At 34.9% G+C, this 13,269-nt stretch overlaps 2 protein-coding genes across 2 annotated transcripts in view; one reads left to right on the forward strand and one right to left on the reverse strand.

The window, feature by feature from the left end:
• LOC144452852 (large ribosomal subunit protein uL1-like) overlaps positions 1-13,269 on the forward strand; it is a 418,633-nt gene that overhangs the window by 184,049 nt on the left and 221,315 nt on the right. The gene's annotated exons all lie outside the window — the stretch shown is intronic.
• The window catches only part of LOC144452794 (uncharacterized), a 106,039-nt gene continuing 95,669 nt past the window's right edge, over positions 2,900-13,269 (reverse strand). The window contains exons 16-19 of the mRNA XM_078143950.1: positions 6,593-6,759; positions 5,882-6,028; positions 5,111-5,236; positions 2,900-4,641 (exon numbers count right to left, since the gene is read on the reverse strand). Of these exons, the coding sequence (XP_078000076.1) occupies positions 4,401-4,641; positions 5,111-5,236; positions 5,882-6,028; positions 6,593-6,759 (681 nt within the window). The 3' untranslated portion in view covers positions 2,900-4,400. The remainder of the gene's footprint in view (positions 4,642-5,110; positions 5,237-5,881; positions 6,029-6,592; positions 6,760-13,269) is intronic.

Genomic DNA, 13,269 nt, shown 5'->3' on the forward strand with positions numbered 1-13,269 from the left:
ACATACATACATAATACACATATACCCATAAATACATACATATTACACACACACACATGTATACACACACACACACACACACACACACACACACACACACACGTATACAAGAGAATTACATCCAAACTATAAAAGTACTTGTTCATGGAGGACACCTAGAACATAAGGTATTCAAGAATATATAAAGCAATGACAGAATTTTCCAACATATTTTTTAATATTTAATACAGTTCTAAAAAGTAATACATAACATGAAAAACCTCATACTCAAAACAGAAATTCTGTAGACATTCATTTTACATACAAAGACTCAAGACAGAATTACATACAACAAACATTTCAAGGGAGTAGATAGGACACTTCGTGAGTATAAAACTGCATAGTTCGTTGTCTGGACATATGTAGGGAATTAATGCCCAAACTCTTTGTTTGAAATACAGGTGATCAAAAATTTATAGTCATTTTTATATTTACAGAGATTTATAATTCAATGTTATTTATATTATCTTTACAGTTGCATTCATATTTACTGCCTATTTGGTTAAAGTTTAAATACTACACAGTGTTAACATATACCACAAGTTTGAAAAAGATGAACTTAAATAATGTTAACTCTGCTAAAAAGTTAGCCCAAATTAGTCAGTTTGTTTGAAATGTTTGTAAATTATTTATGCTATATTAGTTTGAATTATTAACACTAATAACTTGGTTACACCAAATAATATTAACTTATTGCTTATTCTATACCTTATGTTATCGATATATCTTATTGATTTTAATTTCTGTAAAGAAACATAATGGAGTTGTGATCACAGCAACTGAAAGGTAATCCATTTCTAAACACCACTTGATATCTCAAATTCTATTTAGTAGGTGTAAAGAAATTTGTTGAGGAATTGTCAAGCGATTTGTAAATTATCATGAATTGCACTATTTCATTTCCAAATACGCTGAACTAATAATATGGTGTGAAAATTTTAATTGATTTTGAAACAAGAGTTGCAAAGAGATATTTGATGTTTACTATAGTCCGGACAGGGTCAGTGTTAGAAGTGACACAAACTATCTCACAACAAAATCTCAAGAAACAGCATATAATCATCCATTCTTATGATGTTCTGATAATATGAAATATTTGATTTTGAAGCAGGAGTTGTGATAAATTATCAGATGTTTCCTATAGTCCGGACAGGGTTGATGTCTGTTGGAATACTTAAACAACCTTCAAACAAAATTCTTCTAATATAAATTGAGCAAGTTACATCTAAAACCTATTTTATGGTCTGATGATAATATATTACAATTGTTTTTGGAATGAGCTGTGAAAGGATGTGCCATGCTTCCAACAGTTTGGACAGGATCAATAATACAAAAGAATGTAATCTCCAACGTAAGCTCAAAAATATGAAAGCAAGTTGACTTAACACCCATTCTGATGATCTTGTAATAATGTAACATAATTTGAAAGTGAAATGAGTTGTGAAAAGATATGAAATCTTTTCAATAGTCTGAACAGGATCGGTATGAGAAGCAATACACAAGCAGTTGCCATGGAAATGCTTTAAAAACACATTTGGTAAGATCATTAAACCTTCATTATGGTGGTCTTGTACTAATATAACATTTTACACTCAGAAATGTTGTGAAAAAAAATCACACTTTTCCTTTCGTATGGGACAGGGTCAGTATCTGTAATTTCAACAATTTTCTGAAAATAGCTCCAAAAAGAGAAACAAGACATATCTATCTTGAGGAGTTTATAATAACATAAAATGACTGATTTTGAAATGAGTTGTGGAAATACATATAATGTTCCTATAGTTCCTATTGGTACAATCTCCCCCAAAAATCTAAAATAAGAAAATAAATTGACTAAACATCCATTTTGATAATAATAATAATAATAATACATTCTTGTACCATGACCAAGAAGAAATAAGAACCATTAGTCGTGGTATAAGAACCTATTATAAGTATGTTTTACCATCCTGATGAACGTGTTTAAGGATATCTATTATGATGATTTTTATAATATTACAACCCATTCAAATGTTGCATAACTTGGTACTTAATAACTGAAAAAACCAAATGTCTGGTATCTCTTGAAGAGTCCTATATCATGTCTCAATGAAAACAAAATTTGAGGTAAAATATACTGCATAATGTAGCTTAAAAGATTTCAATTATAATATTCCAAAGGAAACTGGTCATTATAAGCACCAATATCTGTATGATTTGGGCATTTCCATTTTTGAACAAACCTTAAATGTTAACAAATTTCTTATTCTTTTCTATTCTGTATGGCATGCTGTGTCATAGCGCCCTCATGCATCAGCCAATGCGTTTCACCAGAGATCGAGACTGTTGAGGGCACAGTGACACTACGTATCTCATGGTCTAATCCTTTCCTGTTCTGCTTTCATTTCATCTGTTTTATATGCATCGTTTTATGAAACAAGTCTTCATAGAAGACATGTCCCTGACTAGTTTGATGTATGGCAAAGTTATTGTGCAAATTTCAACCAATATGAAATCAAGGTCAAGGTCAAAGTCTGCATATTACGTGTATCTCTAACAATGTGGGTGTACACACATTAAGTGTAGTCTCATGGTATAAAACTTCCAGTTATCGAACAATTTACTGTTTGACCTTGATCATGAAGGTCAAAGCTTTAGTGTCCAGCTGAAAGATTGGCCCTACAACTATAGGTGTAGACGCTTGAATGGTGGGCTAATAACTTCGATTTAGAGTTCTTTTGGTGTGAATAAGTAGCTTGGAGGAGGGAGAATAACTCATAATCACCCCCCCCCCCAAAAAAAACAAAACAAAACAAAAAACAAAAACAAAAACAAAAAAAACAAAAAAAAAAAAAAACAAAAAAAAAAACTTTCACTCAAGTGGTGTCAGTTTACTGTATGTTATGAACTTCACAGAAGCCATGTATTCTAAGAAACAGGTCTGTAAAAATTCATCTGCTCAAACAAACACTACTAGCACAAGTTGGAAATAAATGATGCACAAAATATGGAAATATCCTGACCTGAGTTGACCTATGACTGTATAGGTATGATTAAAATAAAATATTTTTCCTCAACTTACATAGTATATTAACTGGTTGAACATCAAGCTTGAAGTGTATCATTACCCAAAACTCACCATGTATAAATATTCAAAGGTGGCTGATATGATCAGGTGGGTGGTAAACATGGCCATTTTTATTCTACAATGAAGGATTCATTGCTAGATAAACACCAGAAGTTTGTATAACTTGACAAATATGTGATTCAAAAATACAGTTAGTCATGAACAACCTTGAAACTTTGAAATTTCTCTGAATTATGTTTTGAAGCGAAGTTCCATTCTCCATTAGAGAAGAAATGTTCAGTTCACCATCACATGTTGAGGAGCATATAAGTAAGTCTTGTGTTTGTGGGTTGCTGTGTTTTTCCTGCGTTTCACAGTCCACTGATATGCAATCATATGTTCAATTTTTGTTACCTTGAAGTGCATAGACCAGCCAGCTAATTGTCTTTTTGACTGTCCTGTTCAAGCAATATTTTCTCCCTATTTGACAATATCCTGTAAACTTTTCATGTTTAGGAACTTTGACATCTTTGAATTTGATAAGCCAGCAATAACATGAAGTTCAGTCAGAGTTTCTTAAAGACCATCATATCATCTCTTTGAATGAGTTGAAATTTATCTCCAAGTTGATAATCCTAACAGATCAGCTGGTCATTAACATTAAGTGCAGTCAGTAATATTAGAGACAGGGTTTCTTGAAGACCATAATATTTTCATTCTGTACATTTTCAAATTTTTCTCCATGCTCTCATTCCTGTTAGACCAGCTGGTCATTACATTAAGGCCAGACAGTATATTACTCCAACTTTGAATTCTTCTGTACAACTTAGTGTCCTTACAGTCACTTCTCCGCACTGGTCACAATCACAGTTTAGAGTGCAATTCCATGATACTCCTCATTTGCTGATTGTCACTCAAATATCACAGACCTGCTGCATATATAATCATTTAAGCCATCCCATAATTTCAGTGGTACACAGTTCCACCTTTGTCCAACTACAATGTAGCCAATAAGGTGCTGAGCCCTCATGTATTTCTTAGCTTCCCCTGATACAATGAACAGTTCCAAGTTTTTTCCCAATACAGGGTAATTATCAGGGGTGCCAAGTCTTCTCAAGAGCGTCTTTGCATCCTCGGACAAAACACATTATACACATCTTCCTTCATCAATTACTCTTTAAATAGTATCAACCTTCCATTTCAGTCACTTCAATTTCTTAACACCACATTCCCAATTCTTTAGTAGGCATCTGTACAGGGCTGAAGACCCTAAAACAAGACACACTCTGGCGGAAAATTCTCACACTATAGCACTTCATTGGGGTGGTGGTGACTGGTGCCTTATTGATGTGTATGGCCAAAAGAGTTCCGTTATTGAGGTCCATGAGACAGGGATTGAGTTCCTTCTGTCACATGATTCTAAAGGTAATATTGTAAATAGTAAACTGAATAGTGCAGCAACAAAGACAAGGGTAGCGACTGTAATTCTCAGTATTTTAGTTGTCTTGTCCCATTCTCTTGACCATAGCCATGTTTTATGTTCTTCCTCTTCTTCCCTACAGCAAAAATACAGATACAAAGTGTCAACACAAAGAGATTGCAGTAAATGTGATGTCATCACGAGGTTATCCCATAAACCCTTGAAGGAATGATGTCATCACTAGTGGTTTTCCCATAAACCCTTGCAGAAATGATGTCATCACTAGTGGTTTTCCCATAAACCCTTGCAGGAATGATGTCATCACAAGGTTATCCCATAAACCCTTGAAGGAATGATGTCATCACTAGTGGTTTTCCCATAAACCCTTGCAGGAATGATGTCATCACTAGAGGTTTTCCCATAAACCCTTGCAGGAATGATGTCATCACGAGAGGTTTTCCCATAAACCCTTGCAGGAAACACCAAAAAGAATACCAAAAATAGTCAAGTGTCAAGTGCAGGAGTGCTTCTTTACAAGTATAGTAAAGGCAGAAATAAGTCTGACTAGACTTTTCCTCCAGACAAGTTGTTTTGTATATACTTACTGTTCATTTTCTAGTTCTTGGTCAGCACTGTCCATTAGTTCCTCTAAGTTATCACAAAATACTTTTTGTTGTTCTCTAAGGTCATCAAGATCTCTAGATACTTGTGTTCTTGCACCTTGTTCAAAACTGTAACACAACAATTATATTGTGTTATTAGAGATCTTACGAAAACGTGTAATGAACATTATACCCTTCACAAGCCAAGTTATTACCTCTTAACAGAAAATATGGATTATATATCCTGGTAGTTTTACATCATGACAACTTATGTCTACATCTCTGGTTCTGTGGTGTTCGCAATACGAGTCAAAACATTCCAAATTGTCATTGTTTTTCCAAATTTTTCATAAATTATGCTTGAGGTAATATCATTATATTATTCCGAAAGATTACAGTGACATATGGGGCCTTGTCACTACTTGTCTAGTGACTTGTATTGACAAGGCCCCTTAGGTCATTCATATTTTATTTTCCATGGTTGAATGAAGAAAAATATTGTGGAATAATAACTATACTTATGTAATCCACGGAAGACAGTTGGTGAAATTATAGATGCATACAAAACATACATCATATATTAGGTAGTTCAAAAGAAAATTCACAGTAACTTCATGAAGCCTGGAAATTGTGTCCAAGAAATCACACTACAGAGCTAGCCTTTATTACAATTTGGAATATCATCCTGGCCACATATTTATTTCTCCTATAGCTATTATATGTACTAAAACTGACATACAAGAATACCGTTATTTATGTTATTTTTTCACTTACCCTTTTTGGAAAACCTCTTCTTCTTTTACAGCTGTATCTACTTTTTTGTCAGCAGTTGGTGATGTTTGTCCACTTCTGACCATACTAGCTGCAGCTCCTAGACTCAGTCTGGGTCTTGGTGTAGTGGGTGTGTTTGGTGTAGATGAACTAAATATGAAATATGAAATGTATATCATTAGAACATAGCAAGTCTTTCTGATCACACTCAGTCTGGGTCTTGGTGTAGTGACATTGGAGAGTAATAACACACACATTACAAGCCAGTTACTCTGACCATCATGGCACCGAGGCTCACAGAAGTTGTGATGATATACAACTGCTTACATCAGACCGTTGACAGACAAAACCTGTTACAAACAGGGAAAGTAAACAACTGAATTGGATTAATAACACTTGGCACAGCATGTTGGAAGTACAAAGACTTGTCTTACATTTCATCATTTGATAAGAACAGTTGTATAGTCTCTTTACATAATAGTTCACATTCACAAACAAATCTCACCTCATGCACAGAGGCCATAAAACTGTTATCAAACCATGAAATATTATACAAGTCTCTGCTGCTCCAAAATGCTGTGTCAAGTGTTATTAATACAATTCATTTGTTTACTTTCCCTGTTTGTAACAGGTTCCATTCATCAACGGTCTGATGTCAGCAGTAGTACTCGGCAGTACCGTAGTACTATTCAAAAACAGAAGGATGATACCAACCTTTTAGGGATATACGTCTTGTCTTCTTCTGGAAGGCTGTTTTGTTTATCTGTCAGCGATCTGAAATCTGGAGCAGCTGAAGCTCGTCGTCCTCCCGCAAACAGACCTGATACTTTGTTTCTAAGAGCTGTAGTTGTCACTGCTTGTGCAAATCGAGCTTTGGCATCCTAAATAACAGAGTCAAGGTCAAAATTTCAATTCATATGACGTTTAATTTATGCAGCAGTTATTATTTGCATTGGTGCATACATGTTACCAGTATTTGCACTGCAGAACACACAAACATAATATTGGTGTTTGTACTGCAGTGCAATGCTGAATAGATTGTTACATACCAGTATGAAAATGAGTGTATGATTGTTCCATGTACACGGAATTACATGAAGTCACTCGACAATGTATATTTTAAGAAATGTACTGTTTCGGATAAACATAAACAGCTTGCAAGGAACTCCAGTGCTTTTGCTTGATTGTGGTAAGCAGAATGAGACAAGGTCCATGCAAAGACATACGATATAATTAGTGTCAGTAACTTATCAAAGCATAAACACCACAGTAGCCCGGATATCCCATGACTCTGTTTACTGATAGAACGCTACATGTTTTAAAAATTGAGTACGATTGTTAGCTACTACATTAGAACTTCTACAGATATAAACAAAACTGATAAAAGTGTCGTCTGACCCTACATCAGAGGCACCCAATGTTGTTCATGTATCAGTTGGATTATTGTTTTTACCTAATTTTGTTGTTGTGAGAAGTGTTTGTTTAGCTCACTTGATTCAAGCAAATGCACCGGTGTTTTTTTGCAGGTTGTATATATAACATTACCCCATGATGTGCCACTGTGGGTACTCACAGTAAAATTGTAAACAAATTTGAATCTATAAATATCATTTACATATCACACTTCATGTGCATGGATATCACTAACTGACCAGCACTCATACATGTTTGGTGAGAACCCTGCATATGTAAAACACAGATAGATACTATAGTCATATGCGTTTGGTACTAGATTTATTTTTGCTGAATGTCCACAAAGGTTTTTCTGTTGATAAAAGTTCCGCTAATATGCTTTGCAAGTTGTCACATTTGTAGATTTATCTGTTATGATGTGTCAACATAAAATATATATCTAATAATGCACAAGATATTATTTATAATACAACGGTTACCACATGCTGGCAAGTTAAAATATTACAGAGTATAAGACAACAGATAGTTTTTGGGTATATCAATAATATGATTTAAAATGAAAATCTCTACCCTCGAATGATTTTTTTGATGAACAGCCCACTGTAGTACTAGTACACCTATGATGATGCTGACGATATGTCAGCGAAAGTTTGGGAATCGCTTCCAAATGGAATTTTTTTTTGACTCTCAGTGGAAATTTTCATTGCATACAATGAACTCAGAGTGCATGAACATTCATTCTCGTAATATTATGATAATATGATATCATATTTTTCATCTTCAGAGATAAAATACACCAAATAGACACGAGAACAAGTTGAACTACCTGAATAGATATACTACAGCTATGGCGCTGTTTTTATAACCATAGTTTAACTAGAGTAAAGTACACTGTACTGTAGTGATACCAGTTGTTATGCTATATGCAACATTGCATCATTGTCCCGATCAGTACAGTTAATCACAGTATAGTACAATACAGTATAATACAGTACAGTATAGTACAGTACAGTTAAGTACAGCACAGTACAGCACAGCACAGCACAGTAAAGTATGGTACACTACAGTACAGCACGGTACAGTACAGCACATTACATTACAGTTGGATACAGTACCATAAAGTACCATTACATTACATTGTTACATTACAGTACAGTACACTAAAATGCAGTATACTACAGTGCAGTACTGTACATTACATTACATTACATTATATTACATTACAATACAGTACCATACACAGTACAGTACAATGCAGTACAGTACAGCACAGAACAGTACAGTGCAATGCAATACGGTACAGTACAGTAAAATGCAATACAGTACAGTACAGTACAACATACTGGCATGATAACTGCACTACAGTGCTAGTCTGTACTACACTACACCACATTACATCTAAAAAAGACAGAAAAGAAAGTTTACCAAAGAAATAAAATTACAAAGACGTTAATTTAAAGATTATTAATTGAAATAAATAGTAAGACACTATCTGCAAGACATCCAGTAAGTACACAACAGATATAAATAGTGATTTAATATAAAATTACAAAGAACAAAAAATAATATAAACTAATTATCACCTCATCAAAGCTAAGAGAAGGCTGCAATGAGTCAAGCCTACTGCGACTAGAACTGCCAGGTAAGGGCTATGTTAGAGGTTAAAATCAACGAGAGTTAGTAAAGCGTGCAAACAAAAAATACAAGATTTATTTGTTCTTATACATAAAATTAAAGACTTTGGTAGATGAATCGTGAAAAGTCCATTTTGTACCGCTGACAGCAACTACTAGGCAATCAAATATTATATCTCAAATACTATATTTACAAGATAGGTAGATTTGGAATATACTGCAATGTGCCATAAAAAGGCTAGCGCCATCTAGTGGCAGCAATCAGAGAACAAAGATACGCGATCAAGTTAAAAAGCATTTGGGTAATGCTTTCGCATTTCTGGTTGTGTGAAATTGATTTCGAATAATTTTCAGAATGGTACAATGAAGGGTGTCGCTGTCCAAGAGGTGAACAAGAATGTAACGATAATTTACTGATGTTACTTTATACGGCATAGCGTTCTATTTTTTCAGTACACAGATATTCATCGGGCACATGGCCCACAATTATCTTGGCCACGCCTTTTGTCAAAGAATTGTGATTTGAAACGTCACAGATTATACTGATTGGTAAGAACTCTATTATTTGTTAATTTTGCACTCTGAAGGACTTTAAATGAGACTGTCTTCCAAAGTCTTATTTATGACAAAAGCTTAGAATACATCAAAGATATTACAATTCCACAAAATACAGGTTTATACATTTACAATATTTTTAGAAGTCCTTTAAAACAAACTATTTAGAATCAAGACAACGTAAGAACAGTAACTTTGGACATACACAACAAATACTTAGGACATAAAAATATGATAAATATCATATATAAACTACTATAATGAGGGTAAGGAACAAATTTGCATGCACACATGACATCATGGCTCAAAGGTCATGGAGGTCAAGGGACTCAGGTAGAGGTCATGGGTCAGATAGAAGACGTGGAGGTTGGCTAGAAGTCTTTGAGGTCAGATAGAGGTTGTGGGGACAGCTAGCAGTCTTTGGGGTCAATTGAGGGCATGGATGTCAGATACATGTTGTAGGGTCAGCTAGAGGTCAGATTGAGGTTGTGAGAGATGGCTAGAGGTCTTTGAGGTCAGATATTATAGGTCACATAAATATGTGGGGGTCGGCTAGAGGTCAGATTGAGGTTGTGAGAGATGGCTAGAGGTCTTTGAGGTCAGATATAGGTTACAGAGGTCACATAAATGTGTGGGGGTCGGCTAGAGGTCAGATTGAGGTTGTGAGAGATGGCTAGATGTATTTGAGGTCAGATATTATAGGTCAAAGAGGTCACATAAATGTGTGGGGGTCAGCTAGAGGTTGTGCAGTAAGATAGAAGTTGTGGAGGTCCAGCTAGAAGTCTTAGAGGTCAGACACTGAGGTTGGGGGTGCAGATAGGTTTGTTAGTTTGTTTAGATCTCACCTCCTCTGTATTAGTTGGTTGATGTCTAGGATAGCTGGCTGATCTAGGTGTTAGCATGGAGGATGATACATCAATGCTTTGACTAGCCATGAGAGGTGGCCGTTTGTTCCGATACTGAATCAACGGTGAAAGTAGAAATTGACTTGTTTATCATGGTGAAAGTAGAAATTGACTTGTTTATCATGGTGAAAGTAGAAATTGACTTGTTTATCATGGTGAAAGTAGAAATTGGTCAAGGACTTGTTTAATAATGTATGTAGTTACTTACTAAATACATTTGCCAAAATTTGCCAAAGAGTTACAAGAGGAAAATGAAGATTTTTGTTCAAATACTTGCAATCGTAAAATCAATAAAGGCATTCTTTTTATACATTCTCAAGTCAATTGTATGGAGAACTTTTAATAGTTATAATTATGTATTTCATATAAAGGAAACATGGTGGTGAAATTCTCACCTCTGACATAGTAACAGGTAAATTGATTGATTGTGATAATGGATCTATACTCATTGTTGATCTCATTGCAGGACGACATGATGATGATGATGATGACAACTACAATACGGTGAAAACACATAATGTTAGTATGTTAGTATGTTAGTAGACAATTGTTATGGTAATTACAACATGATGAAAACACTGTTAGTATGTGAATAGTCTGTTGTTATGAAAACTACAAATTCTGTTAAACACAATATTAGCATGTTACTATGGTTACCGTATATACATTTTGTTATATTTACAACACTGAAAATATACAATATTAGTATAATGGTTATATCTAACAATATATGATGGAAACAAAATAAGAGTGTGTTAGTATAGATGTGTACAAGCTATGCTTAGTATTATGGGTATATCTACTGATATGATAGCTACCATTTGAAATGACAACAGGAATCACTCACAACGCATCACCATTCTGGTGATATCAGTCACACACGCACACGCACACACACACGCACACACATATATATATATACATGCACATACATGCACACAAACACATACACAAACACACACACACATATATACACATACATGCACACAAATACATACAAACACACACACACATACATACAGACACACATACACGTAAACCCCCCCCCCCCCCACACACACACACAGAGTAACAAATTGAAATAGATGAAGCTACAGAACACATAATTATCAATACTAAATGTTCATCTAAATGAAACATGAAAAACAGATTAACAACAATGATAACTATAATATAATATGATGAGAATATAAAATATTTGGCTGTTTTAATACTTGACAGATATATTCAAATGAAAATGATAATAAAATGTATGATAGGTATATGGAACTGAATGAATTTATTGTAAACTATCACTGATCACAGCAATGGATTTATCTTTTACTGCATTTACTTTTCAGTTTTAAAAGTAAGAATGATTTTGAAGTTTGTAGACGCGTTGAGGTCAGCGATGCTTCACCTCCTCATAACGTGACAAGTTAGCATGAACTATTGTTGTATTGTGCCCAAAAAGACCTTGTGAATATTTAATAACTTTGTGACCATAAATATTTTGACAAGACTTTATGATTCGACCTTTTAGCCATGATACCATGCTGCTTTGCTGTAAATTAGATATACACATACACAAACACACATACATGCAGAAAAGTTTGACTGTAAATCTACACATTAACTTGTTTTCTCCAGTAAATACACCATATTCCAGTTATTGAAAAACAAAAGATTGTGTGATTTGGTCATTGAGGGCGCTGTCCAGAGTAAGTTTTCTATTGGAAAGTAAGAACTGGAGTTGTTCATTGCTGAATATACATGTAGTCAAGTGTTCTTTTTCACCCATGTTTTCTCTAAGGTGAGTGACAATACATGATACTACCTCTTTTGAACTGCAATGTGGGTAATTGGAATATGGTATACACTGAATGTGGTAAAGGTCTACATTGCACAAAAGTTATATTATAGATGTGAAAAATTTGTTTTTAATCCATGTTGACGTATTATTTACAATCTTCCTCATATACTGATCACAGAGTTAATTAACATGACATTCCTGATATAAAGGATGGACAGCTTGTGTGGAATGGGAAGGTTTGAGTTGGGGGCTGTGTTGAATGAAGTGGTGTGAAATACTGGAAAGTGGTTGAATGCTAATATTGGAGGTGGAGCTGAGTTGAGTAGACTTGTCTGATCATGTTGGACCAAGTCAAATGGAATGTTGGGAAATAAAGGATCTAGGACAGATGGGTGGAAGTGGGTGATCTAGGACAGATGGGTGGAAGCGGATGATCTAGGACAGATGGGTGGAAGTGGGTGATTTAGGACAGATGGGTGGAAGCGGATGTTTTGTGTTGGGGGCTGACTTGAATGGAGTGTTGTGAAATATGGAATGTCCATGTAATGGAAAGGGGTTGCATTGATAGGTTGGGTTGGGGTTAAGTTGAATGAAGTACATTTGGTAGAATAAATCTGGGAACTGGACAAGTAGAATGGGTGTTTTGACATAATGTGGAAAGGCTCTGAAGTGGAACATAACAAAAATGGTGGCCAGAAATGAAGTGAAGAGATGAGTGAAAGAGATACCAGCCACCATGATAGCATAAGTTTCACTTTCTGTGAAGGAGTCTTATTTTTCAAACAAACCAAAATTAAGTATTGAGGAAAAGATCTGCTGAGACACCATGAAAGCATAAGTTTTACTTACTGATACAGAAGAAGTTGTATTTGCCGATCCACCAAAGCCAAGGAAAGTAGCAACAGAAGCACGTCGTCTTGACCCCTACACCAGTAGCAAATAAAAGATACAGCCACCAAGATAATAACAGGCAGAGAAGAGATAGCAAATTACTTAACATGAAAATGACAGCAAGCATTTAATTATAGATATTTGTTCACAGCTAGCTTCAATCAGAGTGTGTCAAAATGTTTGCATGCTGAGAGTGCATGT

The sequence above is a fragment of the Glandiceps talaboti genome, chromosome 23, assembly GCF_964340395.1.
Source record: "Glandiceps talaboti chromosome 23, keGlaTala1.1, whole genome shotgun sequence".
NCBI lineage: Eukaryota > Metazoa > Hemichordata > Enteropneusta > Spengelidae > Glandiceps > Glandiceps talaboti.